The 20,299-nt window shown below is 41.0% G+C and overlaps 1 protein-coding gene across 1 annotated transcript; it reads left to right on the top strand.

Moving 5' to 3' along the window:
• Positions 1–10,222: 10,222 nt before the first annotated feature.
• UTP23 (UTP23, small subunit processome component) lies at positions 10,223–16,910 on the top strand. The gene is made up of 3 exons (XM_006769109.2): positions 10,223–10,516; positions 14,765–14,939; positions 16,308–16,910. Exons 1-3 carry the CDS (start codon positions 10,329–10,331, stop codon positions 16,689–16,691), a joined length of 747 nt encoding a protein of 248 aa, XP_006769172.1. The 5' UTR covers positions 10,223–10,328; the 3' UTR covers positions 16,692–16,910.
• Positions 16,911–20,299: the final 3,389 nt, after the last annotated feature.

Here is a 20,299-nt window from a genome sequence, read left to right as displayed (position 1 = left end):
GTGCTTTGGTTGCGGGCACATCCCCAGTGGGAGGTGTGCAGGAGGCAGCTGATCGATGTTTCTAACTCTCTCTTTCCCTTTCTCTCTGTGGAGAATCAATAAAATATATTAAAAAAAATATCTATAAAAAAAAATGGTCAATTACCAAAACCATCTAGGAATCCTAAATGTGTACGCCCCAACAACAAAATTGAATTTATGTGAGGAAAAATCCATAAAATGCGAAGGACAAATACACAATTCCACAATCATAGTTGGAGATATCAATTTCCCTCTCTCAACAGTTCACAGAACAACTAGAAAGAAAATCAACAAAAATATAAAGGAAGTAAACAACATCAATCAGTAGGATCTAATCAACATTTATAAAGCATTCTACCCAAAGACAGATTACACATTCTTTTTTTAATGTATTTTATTGATTTCAGAGAGAAGGGGAGAGGGAGAAAGAGATAGAAACCTCAATGATGAGAGAGAGTCATTGATCGGCTGCCTCCTGCACACCCCCTACTGGGGATCGAGCCCACAACACAGGCATGTGCCCCGACAGGTTCATAGATCAATGCTCAACAACTGAGCCACACCAGCTGGGCTACACATTCTTTTTAAATGTCCATGGGATATATAGCTCATATCCTGAGCTATCAACAAACATCAACACATTTAAAAGCATTGAAATCATTCAGAAATATGTTCTCTAACCACAATGGATTCAAAATAGAAGTCAAAATGTAAAGATAACAAAAAAATTTGCAAGTACTTGGAAACTAAACAACATACTTCTAGTAACCCATTGGCCAATGAGGAAGTCTTGAAGGAAATTTAAATACACACACACACACACAGTGAACTGAATGAATGTGAAAATAGAAAATGTCAAAATGTATGGGACACAGCTACATGAGTGCTGAGAGGAAAGTTTATAGCTCAATGCAAACATTATAAAAGAGGAAAAGTCTCAAATCAATAACCTAAGCTCCCTCTTGAAGATCCTAGAAAAATAAGATCAAAAGAAACCTAAAGCATGCACAACAGATTAACTAATCTGATGAACTAAAATAAAGATTAAAGCAGAATGCTGAATATATTCTCTCACCCAAAAAAGGTTGGCCACAACTATAAGTTGTACTTCTGCCACCCCGTCCCCACAAAAATGCAGTTTGTTATTGTGGGTATTAATTTCACTGTTGATATTCAGTTGGTGGATAAAACAAATTTATCATTTCCCAACAATATGTTTTTCATTATCTCTGTCACAGGAGCTAAAGTTTTTAATGTCCTTCTATATGTGCTGGAAATAATTTCAAATTTAGTCAGATGCAACAAGAGAAAGGATGGTGAGGGCCTTCCAAAGCCAGCTGTGGGCCCTGCCCATGGGTGAGTACTGCTTGGGGACAAGAAGCAAAGGATAGCTTGCTATACCTGAGTGAACAAAATGAAATAAACAAACAGTCTGCCTAGTTCTGCTTTTGGGGCATTGTAACTCTACCCACAGGGAAAACAGCCCAGTGAATGTCACACTGGACCATTCCATGCCTTCGAACCAGTCAGTGCTGGAGCTGCTTCTCCTTGCTTGGCTAACACTTACCGAAGTATCTTCAAGGCAATAAAAGGCAGGAGTCAAGACACCAAAGAGGAGCCCAAGGATTTCTCAAAATGTCACTTTATTCCTATTCAGTAGTCAGATGAGCAAGAGAATTTTTTAAAATGTCAATTTATTCCTATTCAGTTGCTGTCTGCTTCCAAACCTCTGTGGCAGGCAAGGTACCTTTGAACATCTGACAGCCTTGGACCTGAGCTGAGCCTGCTCTGCTCTCAGTGGTGTTTTGACAGACATAGAGCACTACCACTCAGAGCTCCCAGCCAGTCTCCATAGGACCAACTTAGCATCTGATGTGAAGGAAAAGGGTGGAAAGTAATCTGACCTTTCTAGTTACTGTCTCCTTGGGAAGTAGCTGCATTCATGGCATACGACCCAGGGGTAGCTCTTCTCAGGTACCTATTAGAAACAAAGGAAGCAAGGAAGCACCATCTCTCTATAAAAGCCTAAGTGACCAAGCGACCGTTTGACTGGTCGCTATGACACGCACTGACCACCAGGGGACAGGCACTCAACACACAGGATTGGGCTCCCTCCTGTCTGGATCGGGCCTGTGGGGATTGGGCCAAAACTAGCTATCCAACATCCCCTGAGGGGTCCTGGATTGTGAGAGGGTGCAGGCCAGGCTGAGGGACCCCAGCGGTGCATGAATCCGTGCACCGTGCCTCTAGTATTCAATAAAAGTTTTAAGTACAAGATTGTATTTTTAGCTCTTGTGTTAATTATTTTCTAGAAGGAGCACAGAGATCTTTTTTTCTCTGGAGAAAGAGAGAGTGTTATGTGATGGTTACTGGAGCTTCTAAAACATTAGATTAATCCCTTCTGCTTTAGGGAGTCACAAGTTAACAGGTTGAAGTCTGCTATCCAACACTACTCACTCATAAGAAGGAGGTCAGAAACTCCTACCCTGTGGGAATAGCAGGAAATGGCAATAACTTTCCCCTCACCCCCTGCCCAAGAAATACATGGTGCCATCACAATTAATGAGCCAGATCTAAGAAACAAAAGCTAGATGCAAGCAAAGCCAGAAGAAACAACATATAAATTGGCCAAAACCAAAATTCTGGATTCAATTACTACACGTTTTAGAAGGCCATAAATATTCATTTGACCAAAGAGAATCATTTGGCTTAAAACACTGAACACTTTGCTTAATATTTAACTTGAGTGGAAAAGATCCCTATGGGAGACAGTTGAAAGCAGCTAATTGCAACAGCTACTTCCGCATCGCAGCCTCTTCACAATAAGGATAAAACAAGAGTATATGCAGAGCATCTTAACTTTCCTTAGAACAAGGTATCAAAAAGGTAATACTATCATTTTAAATACATTTTGTTTGCCTAGATTTAACAAGTATTCCATTAGTTAATATGCTTCAGGCTACGAGTAACCAAATAAGTGGGGGAAAATCATTTTAAACAAGAAGGGGATGTACTCTATCACATAACTAAATGTCTAGAGGGGAGCATACTCCAAACAAAGCAGCATGAGGACTCCAGTTCCATATCTTTATGATTCTCTTGACTCTGTCTTCTGCCATGTTTTGGTTCTGTCCACAGATAGACTACCCCACAATCTCAAAATGCCTGCCAGTAACAATGGACACAACACACTTTTAAAAAATGTTTATTGCAAGAAAAAGAAAACCTCTCTCTTGACCATGGAAAAAGAAAGTATTTCTCTTTAGTCTAATTGGGATCAACTTGAATCATATGCCTCCTTTCTGTGTGCTTATGTGGAATGAGACTACGAGAGGTTACCCTTTGGAAAGGCTAAGTGATTTGTTCAATATTATGAAAGGAACATTGAGGAGGGTGAAAAGGGAGCCAATAAAAAGAAAAAGTATTCATACATACGACTCAGCATGTGGATATTTTCTATATATTTGCTAAAATAATAATGTTAAAAATGACATTTGACCTCCTCATCCCGGTATTTTGATTTATGACTTACAACTAATATTAAAACAAAGTGATCTTGCATTGAAAACATTTGCTCAGGTTCTAAGGGGAACTTTATTTAGTATAATATCATGAAATTAATACCTCGTATTGGTGAAATTCAATAATAAGTGTGAGACTTTGAAATAATATTCTACTGCATTATTGAAAGCCTGTTTAATTTCTTGCCACCAGGAGTTCAGTTTCTGCCCTGAAGTCCTCCTGCTGCTTAAAAATATATATGAAACCAAGAGTGAAAGGGTTGTCTTCAACATTTTGTTCAATATAAATAAATGGTATTTTTAGAAAATCCTTTTAATGCCATAATCTGACATACTTTTTAATTTTTAAACTCCTTTAAGTAACAGTAATAATATTTGCTGACCTAGAGTAATTTTATAAGAATTCATTAATCTTCTAAAATGCTTTGATAGATTAAAATAAAAGGCCCCGTACAGTATGACCAGTTTCAGTTATTTAATTAAATTTCAAACGGCAGTTTGTTATGCATCAAAGTAAAACATTTTGCTCATTGCTGCCACTTCTAAAGTTTTTGCTCCTCTCTAATAGCTCATGTTACCACTTTAATTATTACCATTAAACATGTGGTAAAATCCCAGTGGAGAGCACTATTCAGATCTATGACAGTGAACTACTGAATTCCTTTCGACTTAACTTCACTTGGTCTCGGTGTGATTTCGTTCAAATAAACTATTATAGCAAGAAAAGTTGCAGGTCTGATTTTACAGCCATATGACAACTGTCATCTGATCCACTTACTGTCTGGTTTAGAAATATTTTTGACAAACAGACTTCCCTTGAAACTTTTTTTTCTAAGAGACAGTTTCTCAGTGGCCATTTACCTGCAGTAAGAGCTGCATACCAGCTGGACCGACAGACAGAAAATCTTGCTTGCTTGCTTTCGTTGACAACTGGATTGTCACTAATTACACTAATATTTCCTTGATGTTTCTTTTGCCCAAGCAGCTGGGATTTTCATAATTAACTAAGGTTCCTCAACAGGAGATACATCTCACTAACATGCCCAGTTCAAATCAAATTTATACTTACAAAAGAAACAAATGTCAAGATAGCTTCTAGAATATATAAAAAGGAATTAGTTTACTTATCTTTGAGAAAGTATTCTACCTTTAAGAGAAAACTTATAAACTAGGGCTTTGAACCTATTCAAAGAAAAGGCAATTGTATTGGCAAACACTAACTAACTTCAAAGTTTCATGGAAAAGTCTGTTAGCATAAAATTCTCTAATTCTGTCAAGTAGTTTTAACTTTATCAATTAGGATTGGGTTTGGCTGCATATAAAAGAAGTTTAATGTGTCAATGTAGGTTTATCTTTGGGAGGAGGAGAAGGAGGAGGAGAAGGAGGAGGAGGAGGAGGAGAAGAAGGAGGAGGAGGAGGAGGAGGGGGCGCAGGAGGAGGTCGTCTCCATCCTCAAGACTACCTCATGGTCTAAAATAGGCTGCTAGGGTTCCATTCACCACATCCAAATTCCAGGGAGTAGGAAGAAAAGGGGTAGGGGAAAAATGCCCAGCACCAAGCTAAGCTGGTTCTTTAAGCAGCCTTTCCAGAAGTCCCTTGTAACACTTCCATAGCCTTGGCTAGAACTTCATCATATATTTTTAACTACACAGACACTGGGAAATGGATTCTCTTTTTCTGGCACATTACTGTTCAAGATAAAATCAGGGTTCTGTTACTAAAAAGAAGGGATGAGATATTGGGTGGCAATTCACAGTTTGTACCACATTTCCATTATGTGGTGCTTTTGTAGGAAATTTCATGTAGCCATTAAAAATAATAAATGAGAGCTATGCTAATTCCCCAAGGAATATTGGGTGAAAAAAGAAAAATGAGTAGAAGTGATAAAATATGGTTTGATTTTTAAAATATAGGATGACAAAAATCTCTACATATGTATGCATATACATATGCAAATTATAAACAGTTGACTCTTTTTTTTTTTTAACAGTTGACTCTTGAACAACACAGGTTTAAACTGTGTGGGTACACCTGTATGTGAATTTTTTTCAATAAAAACACAGTCAGCCCTCTGTATCCCCAAGTTTCTAATTCTAGGACTCAACCAACTGTGGATCAAAACCAGCATTTTCCATCTGCATTTGGGAGTCCACACATTTGCAGGGCCGTGTTTATGCAATTGTTCTACGTCTTTCTATATAATAAAAGGGTAATATGCCAATTGACACTAACAGCAGAATGACTGAGAATGACTGGTCACTATGACACACACTGACCACCAGGGGGCAGACGCTCCCACAGGGGGAGCTCTGCTCAGCCACAAGTCAGGCTGCCAGCTGCCAGCACAGCAGTTGTGGCGGGAGCCTCTCCTGCCTCCTCAGCAGCACTAAGGATGTCCGACTACAGCTTAGGCCTGCTCCCCGCTGGCAAGTGGACATCCCCTGAGGGCTCCCAGGCTGCCAGAGGGATGTCTGACTGCCAGCTTAGGCCTGTTCCCCCAGGGAGCGGGCCTAAGCCAGCAGGTGGACATCCCCCGAGGGGTCCCAGACTGTGAGAGAGCACAGACCGGGTTGAGGGACCCCCCACCCACCCATGCACAAATTTTTGTGCACTGGGCCTCTAGTTTTATATATGGGACTTGAGCATCTGCAGATTTTGGTATCTGAAGGGGATAGGGGGTCTCCTGTGGATACCAAGGGACAATCATAATTAAGGTTTTTGAGGATTCAAAAGTTATACACAGATTTTCAACTGTGTGGGAGTTGACACTCCTAACCCCCAGTTGTTCAAGGGTCAACTGTATAAGTAAATGAATATGGAAAAATACACAGTAGGTTGTCAATATGTGTTATTTGGGCAAGAGGAGAACAGATGAATATCTTTGTGCTGTTCCATTGTTCCAGTTGCTATAATAGGCATGTGTTATTTTTGTAATTTTTAGTTGTTTTAAAAGATTTATTTACAGAAATCTTTTGCAGCGGTTCTCAACTTGTGGGTCACGAACAATGAAAATACATCCTGCATATCAGATATTTACATTACGATTCATAACAGTAACAAAATTACAGTTATGAAGTAGCAACGAAAATAATTTTATGGTTGGGGGTCACCACAACATGGGGAACTGTATTAAAGGGTCGCAGCATTAGGAAGCTTGAGCACCACTGATTAGAGAGTGTACTAGCAAGATAACATGAGGAAGAACATTGCATTTTTGGTTAATCCTCACCCAAGGATATTTTTCCAATCTTTTAGGGAGAGTGGAAGAGAGGGAAAGACAGAGAGAAACATCAATGTGAGAGAAACACATCGATTGGTTGCCACCTGCACACGCCCTGGACAGGTGCAGGGCGTGTGCAGGTGGCACACGTTAATGAATGTTAAGTATAAATACTTAAATGTTTATAAGTATTAAAATATAATGTAAGGCAGAATAATATCATAATATATATCTTTGCTGAACTACCTGCTATTCTAGCATTTATGAAATTAAATGAATAACCTTCATGAATTGAATTTATTGTTTACAAATAGGTAAATGACATTTAGGCCATGAATCTTTGATGAAAAAGTCTTATTTGGGAATTAGTCACACGGTACAGGAATAAGTCATTCTCATGTCAACTTGGCTTCATCAAAATTTCATGAATAAAAACCTTGTAAATCATGTACAACATCACATTATAAATTATATTTTATCCAGACATAATAAAGAACATGAAGAGTACAAAAAAATAAAGAAAAATAAATCAATCCCCTACCGACCTAGATGACTGTATGTTTAGCATAGAAAATGTCCTGTGTAGTGACCTGAGAAAAGAGCTAGCAGCTATTAATATTGAGACATTATTGATCATGTGCCATCAGGCCAAAAAAAAAAGACTATTAAACTTTTAAATAATAACATTATAATAATTTCAAAGTAAAATCTCAGATTTAAACTTATATCTAAATACATCATGAAATAATGGCCATATTTGGTTTCTGCCTTGGTTGTGGTCATACTAGGCTATTTGGCATTAGGCCAAAGAGCGTTCAGTGGACCACTTAAGAAGCATATTATATTAAATAAACAATGATGCTTTACTGAAAGCTGTCATTTGGAAACACGAATATACATAATAATGACTTGGGGAAATTGTAATAAATGTCACCTCCTCTCTAAATAGTATCCCTCTCCCTCAATACTTATTCTGAATCAGAAATGGGCATTTTAGCCCTAGCTGGTTTGGCTCCGTGACTTAGGGTTAGGGTCCCGGGTTTAATTCCGGTCAAGGGCACATACCTTGGTTGCAGGGTCCTCCCTGGCCCAGGCTCTGTCCAGGGCGTGTGCAGGTGGCAACCAATCGATGTGTTTCGCTCACGTTGATGTTTCTCTCTGTCATTCCCTCTCTTCCACTCTCCCTAAAAGATCATTGGAAAAATATCTTTGGGTGAGGATTAACCCAAAATAAACAAAATAAAAGAAAGAAACGGGCATTTTAAACAAGCACATCTTTTCCTGCCTGTCTCAGGATCACGTTTTGAGAAACACTGATATAAAAGAAAACTGTTTTAAACTTGCTCTTCACCATTATAAACTGTCTTCATGTTTGCAAAGTAAGGATCAGGTGTGCAAATGGCACTGCTATAAACATAGAGCTTGAAAAAAGTTATGCTCTAGTTTAGTAAATTTAAACAAACAAACAAAACTAGAATACGACTCAAATTCTTAGTCCTGGACCACATTTTTCTCAGTAGTGAAACATGGCCAATGTGATGGAGCTGGAAGATAAATCTGTGAGCCTATTTTTATAAATGCTTTGACTGTTTTTCAGGGCTGGAGTGGTATAATTTCTGTGGTGGATGTATAGTTAGAATGGGGGTTTGGCACACAGGAATAAAGAGGGGATTCAGATAGAAAAGTAGTGAGTAATTATACTCAAGAACCACCAGCCCAATCCCATAATAACTCTTCATGGCTTCCAATTCCTAAATTTATTTTCTGTTAAATGAAAGCAGTCATCTAAGTGATGTTGTGCTGGGAATCAGGACATTATAGAATATCTTAGTTCCAATTCCATAAATCTATATCTTCAAATAAAACCCCCAAGTACAAATAATACATCTCAATTCACTTTGTAAATCATTTTTCTGTGTTGGTTCTTTCTCGGAATCTTTAGCCAAAACTTAGAGCTGGGACAGATTCCAGGTGAGGACAAAACTGCAAAATTCTATACTCCCCATTCTTTGGTTATTTTGCCTCGAACTGAAGCGGATACTTGGCAATGAGCCACTGGGGGGATTCAAATTTTTCTAATTCACTCTCTTCGTCAATCAAGTTGACCAAGTAATGTCTAAACTTTCCGTCAGCTCTGTACCTCCCTGTTACTAGCCCAGCATGTCGTCTTCCTGCCTCAGAAACTACGTATAGATATAAAAAGCGTTCTCAAAAACATTCTACTCCTGCCACCCTGTTGGACAGTGTGAAAGCTACACCCAGCTTTCGGGGGTAGTAGTTAGAAGTCAGGTGGGCTTGGGTTGGGAGCAGAAAACGAAGCTCTTGATGGTTCCTCCCACCACACCTCCTGCAGGCGATTCAGGAGGGTCTCAAGAGGAGGAGACGCAGAACAGTGGGACTCTGCCCTGACATGTGGCTCTGGATTGAGCCTAGTTGGGGGTGGGGGGAGGTCAAGTCACAAGAACAGCTGCATTTAGGGCATGTGACCTGGGTTCCAGTGATGGTTCTGACATTAAAGAACCATGTGCCCTCTGTAAAGGCATTTAATATTTCATTTCTTTAAATAGGGTGTCCCAAAATTCACGCAAGAAGTAATTTTGATAGAAAACACAGGTTGGCCCTAACCGGTTTGGCTCAGTGGATAGAGCGTCGGCCTGAGGACTGAAGGTTTTTTATACAGTATAGGGTTATGTATGGAATAGCACATCGCGTAAATGGCCACCACAGCTTTGCTGGCACATATGCAAAGCTGTGGTCTTCATTGGTCTCCTTGTCCCTGCTCCTGGGCCATCATTGGTACTTGGTGATGCTTATCAAATTGAAGGGATTGAAATCAAAGGGCAACAGATATTAGAATCTGATTCAATAAACCAAGTAAAATTAGGCTTTTATTTTTTGTTGCTATTGTTAATGCTCAGGCAAAATTCAAGTCTTGCGTGAATTTTGGGACACCCTATAGGAAGACTAGAGGCCCTGGTAGGGTCCCGAGTGGCTGCCGGCCACTGGCCAGGTACTCCCTCCCTTCCCCTGGTGGGGCGGCCTCCTGGTCGAACTCCCGGACTACTCTCGGTCAAGGGGACAATTTGCATACTATGCTTTTATTACATAGGATAACCAGTACAAACCTGCGCATAGCTGTCCAATATACTTCCATCCCTTTCCTTCCCTCACTTTGGAATTATAAACATTAAAGAGACTAAGATAGGTTAAGTTACTTAGACTGGTGCCTGTAACGTATTAAGGCTTAATATTACCACTGACTCTTATATGGCCAGTCTCTGAAAGGCTGACTGCACGCCGGTAAGGCGCTGAACGCGGTGTAAAGGTTTGCTCTGGCGCCCTTTAGAGCGCGGGCACGTGGTGAGGCGCGCGCGCGCTCGAGGTGAGGTAAACCGGAGGGCAGGCCGGGCGGGGGAAGAGGGGGGGGGAAAGGGAGGCGTTTACTTCCGGGTCCACGGTCGCTTCACTTCCGGGGGAAGCCTGCACCGGCGGCCGCGGGCAGCGAGGGAGGTGTTTGCGGCTGCCGGGTGGTCCCGCGGCCTCGGTGGAAGCCGGGGAAGCCAGGCATGAAGATCACGAGGCAGAAACATGCGAAGAAGCATCTCGGCTTCTTCCGCAACAACTTCGGGGTCCGCGAGCCGTACCAGATCCTGCTCGATGGCACCTTCTGCCAGGCGGCGCTGCGGGGCCGCATCCAGCTGCGGGAGCAGCTGCCCCGCTACCTCATGGGGGAGACCCAGCTGTGCACCACCAGGTGGGCCCGCGGGCCGGGCGCGCGGGGACCCGCCCCCGGGGAGGTGGCCGTTAGGGGTGGCTCCTGGGAGGTGGGCATGTCTGCGACGTGGGCAGAAAGGACCAGGTCCTGGAATAGTCAGGACTCGTCAGCCCGGCGAGGAAGACCACGTGCTTGGAGAGTCTTGGTCCCAGCCCGACCAGCTGTCATTCTGGGCAAGTTCATCTCTCTGAGACTTGGACTTGTCATCTGTGAAAAAGAGGCCAGAACTACTAATTATGTCGCCGAAGTATCGAATGAGGAGGCAGAGGGTACATAGAGCATTTATTGGTATCTGAAACCTACCCTCTTTTAACGGTTGCTGTTACTTGCGTGGCTTTTCCTAATTTAAGTAAGTAAAACAATCTCAAGCTTCACAGCTGCCCTGTGGGGTAACATCTTTGATTCCCAGAAAGGTAAGTCAGGGCTGGAGGCGAGGAACTTGGCCTCAGGTCATTTGTGTATTCATCCGTCCTTTTGCTTTTGTTAATCCTCACCCTGGCATATTTTTTCACTGATGTTTAGAGAGTGGAAGGGAGTGGGAGAGACACACACAGAGAGAGAAACATCGATGTGGGACAGAGGGACGGACTAGAACCCAGGACCATGCAATCCAGGACCAGTGCTCTGTCCACCGAGCCACACCGGCTAGGGCAGTGGTTCTCAACCTCGACAGCACATTAGAATCACCTGGGGATCTTTTTAAAATCCTCATTTCTGGGCCTCATCCTCCGGAAATTCTCTTTGTTACTAACGTTGTGGCCCCACCCCATAACAAAGAAACAGAATTTCCGGAGAATACGGCCCAGAAATCAGGATTTTACAAAGATTCCCAGGTGATTCTGATATGCAGCCGAGGTTGAGAACCACGGGGCTAGGGCTCTTCATCCGTCTCTTCCTAAGTGACCAGCCCTGTGCCAAGCACTGCAGTAACCGCTGAAGAGAACGCGGTGAACAGGACACACTCCCCGCCCTCGAGGCCAGGAAAGTGATGGTGTGCTTGGACGCCAGGTCCAGCGTCCGCATCTCCTCAGTGCGGAAACAGGATGCAACCTTGTGGGGGTGGGGAGGAGGGAGTGTGCAATCGTGAAGGTTTCATGGAGGAAGCAACATGCGAGCCCAGTCACGGTGCAGTTGTGAAGGAATGGAGTTGTGAAGTGCCTGGGAAAGAGATCAGTTGGAAATGAAGTTGTTGAAAAGGTAAATGGAGGCTAGATTATGAAGAACTATTATTAAGAAACCTAAGGGTTTTTTTTTTATTGTACAATGTTACTTTAAAAAATATTTACTTGAAAAGAGAAAGTTAAGCCCTAGCTGGTTTGGCTCAATGGATAGAGCGTTGGCCTGTGGACTGAGGGGTCCCAGGTTCGATTCCGGCCAAGGGCACATGCCTGGGTTTCGGTCCCCAGTGGGGGGCATGCAGGAGGCAGCCAATCAATGATTCTCTCTCATCATTGATGTTTCTCCCCCTCTGAAATCAATAAAATAAATAAAAAAAAAATAGAAAAGAGAAAGTTGAAATGACCCGTAATGCCCCATCAGTGAGTAACCACTATTAACATGTGTGGTATCCTACATTCAGTGCTTCATAGCTACACAGATACACAAGAGTGCTCTTCCTGTGCATACGGTGTTCATGGCCTGCTTTTCTCACGTAATTACTCTGTGAACAGCTTCCCATATTCGGAACTTCTCAAGCAGTGCCTCAGATAGGGCGTAGATACCCCAAAACATTTGATCCCCCAGCCTTCAGGGCTGCCAGACAAGTCCTTCGTTAACCTGTGCCCCTGAGCTGGTTGCTTGTCCATTTATCACCATGTGGCATAGAAATGTGAACATTTTTAATACAGTGCTATGATCTAAAAAAAAAAAAGATTGAGAAGCACTGCAGGAAATTATATTCTATAGCATTTCTTTCCTAAAGAAACTATTTTAACTTCTGAAATATTTCATACAAACACAAAAATAGGATCGTATAATGAAATGTCTGTCGCCCAGCTTTTACAGTTATCGCGACATGGACAACCTTGTTTCATTTATCCTCCACCCCTCTTTATTGATAGTTTATTTTAAAGCATATTATGTAGTCAATTTTGGGGTATGTATCATGAAGAGATAAAGAAGCCTTTTCAAAGTCAGGATTCAAACAAGGTACATAAGTTGCATTTGTTTGCTATGTCTCTTAAGCATTTTAAAAACTGTAACAGTTCTCTTCCCTCCTCTTTGAAATTTGTTATTTATGGTTTTAAGAAATGAGGTCACTTGCTTTTCGGTAGAATGTTTGCTGCCACTAGTAGTTAGAAGGTTTACTTATACTCAGGTTTGAAGAAATTTGGAGTTTTTGTAATTTGAGGAAGTAGCGCGGCAGAATGCTATGAGACATGACAACTATCTTTTAGAAAAAATAATTGCAACAATGTGAGGGGTATGTTGGAGGAGTAAGAGAGAAGACAGGCAAACCTGTTTTGTGGTTGTCCCCTCAAGAATAACATGATCCTGAACCTGGAAGGGGAAAAGCAGGAACCTAAGGGGTTCTGCAAGGAGACATTACTGAGATAGATACCAACAGCTGACGGGGTGCGGGTCTGGGCAGATAATACAATCAAAGCCCTGGAAGAAGGTAGTTTGACTTTAGATACAGTGAATGAAAAGCGGATGTCAGGACATCTATAGGATTTATTCAGTAAATAGTTGGCAATTTGGGCATGGAACGCAAAATAGAGGTCAAAACTGATGACTATAGAAAGCAAACTCTCTTTAAAGAAAACACCAGGGGGGTGACAAAAGGAGTCTGGTAAGGGCTGGCTAGGTTTGAAGAAATCTTTGACTCAATAGTCCTTTTTTTTAAATTTTATTGATTTTTTTACAGAGAGGAAGGGAGAGAGAGATAGTCAGAACATCGATGAGAGAGAAACATCGATCAGCTGCCTCCTGCACACTCCCCACTGAGTATGTGCCCGCAACCAAGGTATATGCCCTTGACCGGAATCGAACCTGGAACCCTTGAGTCCACAGGCCGACGCTCTATCCACTGAGCCAAACCAGTTAGGGCAATAGTCCTTTTTTTTTAGTGTGATGGAAGAAGTGCCTGGGGAGCTTATTAAAATACTCATATTTGATGCCTCCACAAGAGGTGCAGATTTGGGGATGAGAAGCAAACTAGAAATTAATACAATTTAATATGACTGTCATTCTGATATGAATTGTTTATCGATGACACTTGGAAAAACATTGGCTTATAATAATATGAAAATGCAGAGTGAAAGGAGGTAGTGGTTGTTTTGCAGCAATCTGATCTCTTGAGAATTTTTACTTTTCTGAACTGAAAATACTGTGAGGGTGTACCAATTGGTACTTGAAATAGAAGAGCATAGCAGTGTAGTTGGGGCAAGGCATCTGTTATCAAACTACTTGGATTCACATTTTAGTTCTACCACTTATTAATTTGAATTTGAGCATATTACTTGAAATCTCTCAGAATAAGATGCTCTGACATCAGGATAATTTAAAAGTAAGCTGCCAAACTTCATAGGACTGTTTTGAGATTAGGCAAGAATTTATGTAAAGATCAATTAGATGCTGCCTGGCTTGTAATAAGCACTCAGTAAATTTTAACTGTTATTACTGTTATTTCTACTTGGTGTATGAATTTTCCAGGTCTTTTAAGAGTGAAGTGGCTACTGTATGATTTGTGGCCATCGTATTAAAAATTCAGATTGCATTAGTATAGGTCAGTGGTCGGCAAACTGCGGCGCGAGAGCCACATGTGGCTCTTTGGCCCCTTGAGTGTGGCTCTTCCACAAAATACCACCTGCGGGCACGCACATACAGTGTGATTGAAACTTCGTGGCCCATGCGCAGAAGTTGGTTTTGGGCCTGCGCGAGTCTATTTTGAAGAAGTGGCATTAGAAGAAGTGGGGGTGTTGGTTGGGCGACGGGAAATGCTGCACAGGCGGGCTGCGGGATACGCAGCGCGGGGGAGGCGCCAAATAGCAACAGTACTTTATATAGATAGGTAATGAACCTACCTATATAGTTTAAGTTTAACACATTTGGCTCTCAAAAGAAATTTCAATCGTTATACAGTTGATATTTGGCTCTGTTGACTAATGAGTTTGCCGACCACTGGTATAGGTTTAGCGTTTTAAAATTTGAGTATTATTTTTTATACTTGCTTTATGTGAAAACTTAAATATAATCATGAACCACTAATAACATTTTCTTTTTCAGGTGTGTGTTAAAAGAGTTAGAAACATTGGGACAGGACCTATATGGGGCAAAACTGATTGCACAAAAATGCCAGGTTCGAAATTGTTCCCATTTCAAGAATGCAGTGAGTGGATCAGAATGTCTGCTTTCCATGGTTGAAGAGGGAAATCCCCATCATTATTTTGTGGCATCACAGGTGATACTACTTTTAAAACCAAAGTCGATTTTTATGGTGCTGTTTATAATCTGAAAAAATTAGTGCAAGTGGTTTGCTCAAGTGCTTCGCCTTTTAAAAAATACTAGCTTTTAAGTTAATTTGCAATCAATAAAAGTAGTTGTCATTAGAGAATTTGAGAACTTTAAGCATGTTGATTTTCTTCTCAATTACTGAAGTTTCCTTTTTTAAAATAAAAATTTGTTGATACACATATGTGATGACATGTTTTGAGTTCTTGAAGATAAGTACAGCAAAGATTTTGCATTCTATGTTCATGGATGTCTTTTTCCTTGTTCTGTATTTCATACTATTTTTCAAAAAGTCATGTTTCATGTTATTTGAGACTGTACCATAAATATGGAACTGCTTCAGGCTTTTAAAAAGACTAGGAGGGAGGAGAAGAGAGACTTTCAGGAATGATATTAATGAAATTCACTTTCATACAAATTTGCTTAAATATGCTAGCAGAACTATAAAATGATATAATTAGAGGCAAAGCTGAATCTAGAATCTGAGTCGGCTAATTCCTACCTTATTTCTATTACTTCAACCTATCCGAGCATTCTGGAGCATGATCTTAGAGCAAAGGCAAGGGACACCACCTGACATGTTTATCTTTGCATTAGTTTGTGATTCGTGGTCCTAAAACAGCAATTTTCAACCTGTGTGCCATGGCACATTGTTGTGCCACAAGAAATTTTAAAACATGCAATACCTGACTGTTTAGTCAGGGGCACCGACCTCTTTTCCCTTAGATTATCAAAAATGACAATAGCCATTCGGTGTGAGTGCCCTGTCTTGAACTTTAAATATATAGGTCATAAAATAGAGTTGCATCTTATTGATCACATCACATAATAAGGTTGCATCTGATTGGTTAATCTTGGTACCAGAAATTCTTATATATAAGTATAGTACCTGATTTTTCTTTTAAGTCACTTTGAAGCAAAAAGAGTAGGTAATTACTATTATTATTATTATTATTATCAATATTATATCTATTCTTTGTTAGATCAGCAAAATATATTTTTTGGTGTGCCACAGAATTTTAGTAATCTATGTGTGCCATAATAAGTATGAAAAAGGTTGAAAATCTCTGTCCTGGAATATTGATAAATCTAGTTCACATTGTTGCCACTTAACTGTGCTCAATTTTTATGTTTCTCTTCCTTTCTTTATCATAAAATATACTGTGCTCCCAATAGTGAGACATACTAATTTGAAAAATAAAACCTGTGATTTATTTTATTTTTAATATAACCCTCTTGAAGTTCTTAGGAATATGTGTAAGGCACCTCATTTAACTCGCATACTTGAACTAAATAGTTCTTTTTTTCTTTTTAATAGGATCAGAATTTATCTATGAAAGTAAAGAAAAGGCCTGGAGTTCCTCTTATGTTTATTATTCAGAACACTATTGTCTTGGACAAACCTTCTCCCAAAACAATTGCCTTTGTTAAAGCTGTAGAGTCAGGACAGCTTGTCTCAGTTCATGAGAAGCAAAGTATCAAGCAACTCAAAGAGGAACAGGGTTTAGGGAAAAACCCTGAACAGAGAAGAAGAAAAAAGCGCAAGAAGATAAGTGGCCCCAATCCTCTTAGCTGTTTGAAGAAAAAGAAAAAAGAACAGGACACAAAACCATCCTGCTCTGAAAACAAAAGAAAAAGAAAAAGAATCCGGAACAGATCGACCTCAAAAGTACTTTCTGGAACGGAGAATGCAGAAGGATAAGGCATCCTTTGGGTACTTTGAATGGCATTCAAATGTGAAAAGTAAATTTCTTTTTAAAACTGTGGAAGTACGTAGGATAAAAAAAGGCAACACAAAAAAACTGAACTTATTTTTATAAATGAATATTGATCTATAAGCCTTTGCCTAAAATTATTTGTAAATAAAAGCAAAACAGTGAATGGGTTTAAGTGTGACAGTGTTCACTTTGCTTACTCTGATTTTGGAGGGTGTTCCTTAATGTAAAACTTGTATCTTTCTCACCATCACCCCTCACCCCACAACATTATATGCAAATAGTTTTAACAATCAAATAGTATTAAAAGGCTTGTAACAAAAAAGCAGTCCTCTTTCACATTCACAGAGGAAACTTTCTTTTTCAACTCATGTAGGGGTTATAGGATTTTCTTTACATTTCCAAATAATATAAATTTGTTGCTACATTTTGATCTATTCAGTAATTTTTCTACTAGAAAAATTGAAATTTTGCTTGTTTTGCTTACTTCCCCATTTTCCAATATAGTAATATTTCAGTCTTTATACAGCCTAAGTTCAGTATTTTTACTATTATAACTATAAACCACTAAGCCAAGTAGCATGCTATGATTGAATTTCTTATACTACATCTTTTGTTATTCCAGAAGTTCATAATGGCCTCATTTCTTTTTAGCGTCTGACTTGATCTTGCCAAATATTCTAATAACTCTAAAGAGCCTCATAGTACAATTTTTCATGTGATAATATCAGGTCATTTCTTACCCCTGGAGATACTTCTGGAGCCCTCTGTTCTCCAATGTCAAATCGTTTTGTGCCGAGCATGTTGCTCAGCGATCTCCCAGGCACTTCTTGTCCTTATCCAGAGATCTACTTTTTCATTTCTGTTTCCTAGATTCATTTTACTATTTCTTGGTTTTCTCTTTTGCTCTAGTGGAGCAAAGAGTGTGTAGGAAATATGTGTGTGTTTTTTTTTTGAGGCACACCCAATGTGTCTTCCTTCATATTTGTTACACTGATAATCTAGCTTCCCCATCAGCTCTGAAGCTGTTTCCCAGAGGCCATTGCTAATTTCCAGAGGACAGAGATAATACTGTCTTTCCTTTCTATATCCCGAAATAGTTGATTGTAAGAGAGCCATCAAAAGTGCTGTCTGATTCAGTGTCCTTCTGTGTCATTATCCTTTACACTCACAGACACCTGCTCTGACACCCTGAGAAGACAACACCTTACCTCCCCCGTTCTCTCACTGCGATGAGAAATTACTTTAGCCTTTCTGGATGTGCCGTCCTGTCATCAGGTGTCTGGTCCCTATCACGTCCTAGCTGAAAATACTTTGGACCTTCTGAGTTTTTTTGGGCAACTTTGGTAAAATGACAAAAAGGGGGAGAAGAAAGTTACTCTGCTAGAGCTGGGGAAAAGGTCAGAAACAGGAAGGTACCCCATCAGCTGGAGAAGCAGAAGGCTGTGGGACGGCGGTTCTTAGCCCTCACTGTGCATCAGAATCATGGGAATAGGAAAGAGGCAGATGCCCAAACGCCACCTGAGAGAGATTTTCAGTCTGGCGTGGGGTCCGAGCATTGTGTAATTTAAATGTTCTCAGGTGTTTCTAATGTGCAGGCAGGTTGAGAACCTGAAGTAGAAAAAACCTGGGTCTGGGAAGTAGGCTGTTCCAGGTGCAAATAATCAACTTTGACTTCTCTCAGCCTCAGTTTTCTTAGGGGCAAAATAGGGTTCATTGTGAATAAGATAGTGTCTGGCACTAAGTACATGTTCAATAAATTGTCTACAAATTATAATGAAATACTGTACAGCTGTTAACTCTCTCATATTTCAAAAGGCTGATCTAAGAATTGGGCAACTTTGGTAAAATGACAAAAAGGGGGAGAAGAAAGTTACTCTGCTAGAGCTGGGGAAAAGGTCAGAAACAGGAAGGTACCCCATCAGCTGGAGAAGCAGAAGGCTGTGGGACGGCGGTTCTTAGCCCTCACTGTGCATCAGAATCATGGGAATAGGAAAGAGGCAGATGCCCAAACGCCACCTGAGAGAGATTTTCAGTCTGGCGTGGGGTCCGAGCATTGTGTAATTTAAATGTTCTCAGGTGTTTCTAATGTGCAGGCAGGTTGAGAACCTGAAGTAGAAAAAACCTGGGTCCGGAAAGTAGGCCGTTCCAGGTCCAAATAATCAACTGGGACTTCTCTCAGCCTCAGTTTTCTTAGGAGCTAAATAGGGTTCATTGTGAATAAGATAGTGTCTGGCACTTAGTACATGTTCAATAAATTGTCTACAGATTGTAATGAAATACTGTACAGCTGTTAACACTCATATCTCATATTTCAAAAGGCTGCTTAATCTAAGAAAGTGAATGTTTGTTTCTTAACCCTCCCACCCTCACCCACCCCCCCTTTGCCAAGTTCTGCAGGCAGGCACTTGGCCCTATCTTCCTAAGGAATTATGATTCCGAGCAGCCTTTCTCCACCTTTGGACGCAAGTTTGTCTCAATCTTTCAAAAAATCATTGAGAATCTCCAAGGGAGGTGCCTGGGCTTCTGACTATTTTAAAAAGCTCCCCAGGTGATTCTAACATGAAGCCAGAGTTCCGAGGCAACAATGCAACAGTGTATCTCAACCTTTAACATAAAAACAATTTGGAGATTTTATTAACATTAAGCTTCCTGGGTCTTACATTCAGAGTCCGATTCAGCAGGTCCGGGTGGGGGCCCAGAACTTGCATTGTAAACGAGCTCCAGCTCCCAGGGCCCCAGCACCGGCATCAGCTGGGAGCTTTAGAAATGCAAATTGTGAGCCCCACCCGGCACTAATCAGAATCTCTCCTGGTTGGGGCTGACGAACCTTTGTTTTGACAAGCTCTCCACGTGGTTCTTATTTTTTGCTAAAATTTAAGAACCTCACAGCCAGATCACCGAAGCGAGATGGAAGGCAGCCCCAGAAGTCAGGGAACGCCACCACCACGATTTCAAGTGTGCGTCCCGGGAACCAGAGTCCGGAGCCAGCGCCCAGAAAAACACAGCAGTAAGTACAAGGGAAAAGCGGGTCCTCCAAGGAGAGCCAGGGGCCTTTACCACAAGGAGGGGGATGAATGTCAGGGAAAAGCAGGCTGTCCGCTCCCCCTATGGAGGGGAGATGGCGCCTGGCGGCGTTTTGGAGGATGAAATGGAATGGCGCATGTGAAAGTGTTTCTCAGTTGTCTGGCACAATATAACTGATTAGGGACTCGCATGAATTATTTTTTTTTTTTTAGAAAAGACTCCTTCCTCATGAAATTAACTTGGCTCCTCTTTTCCCATTTTGATTGCACGCTCCTGGAAGGCTGGGACTTTGTGTTACACGCCTTGTGTATCTGAATTGAAAGTAGGGATTTGGTTTGGCTCTGAACACGAGGGAGGCAAAATGGCAGCAGCTTGAACAAGTGCACCCATTAGTATTCCTAAACAACAACCCATCCCCAAACTCACTGGCTGATGTTAATCATCCTTTTCAACTGTGGGCTGTGCTTTGGCGAATCTACACCGAGCTCAGCTGGGTGCTTCTCGGGTTGTGGCAGCTGAGGCAACCCTGCATCTCACTGAGCTCTGTGGTTGGACTGGGGGGTCCCCT

The sequence above is a fragment of the Myotis davidii genome, unplaced genomic scaffold (genome assembly GCF_000327345.1).
Source record: "Myotis davidii unplaced genomic scaffold, ASM32734v1 scaffold1, whole genome shotgun sequence".
NCBI classification, from domain to species: Eukaryota; Metazoa; Chordata; class Mammalia; order Chiroptera; family Vespertilionidae; genus Myotis; species Myotis davidii.
This window is presented reverse-complemented; position numbering and strand designations above follow the sequence as displayed.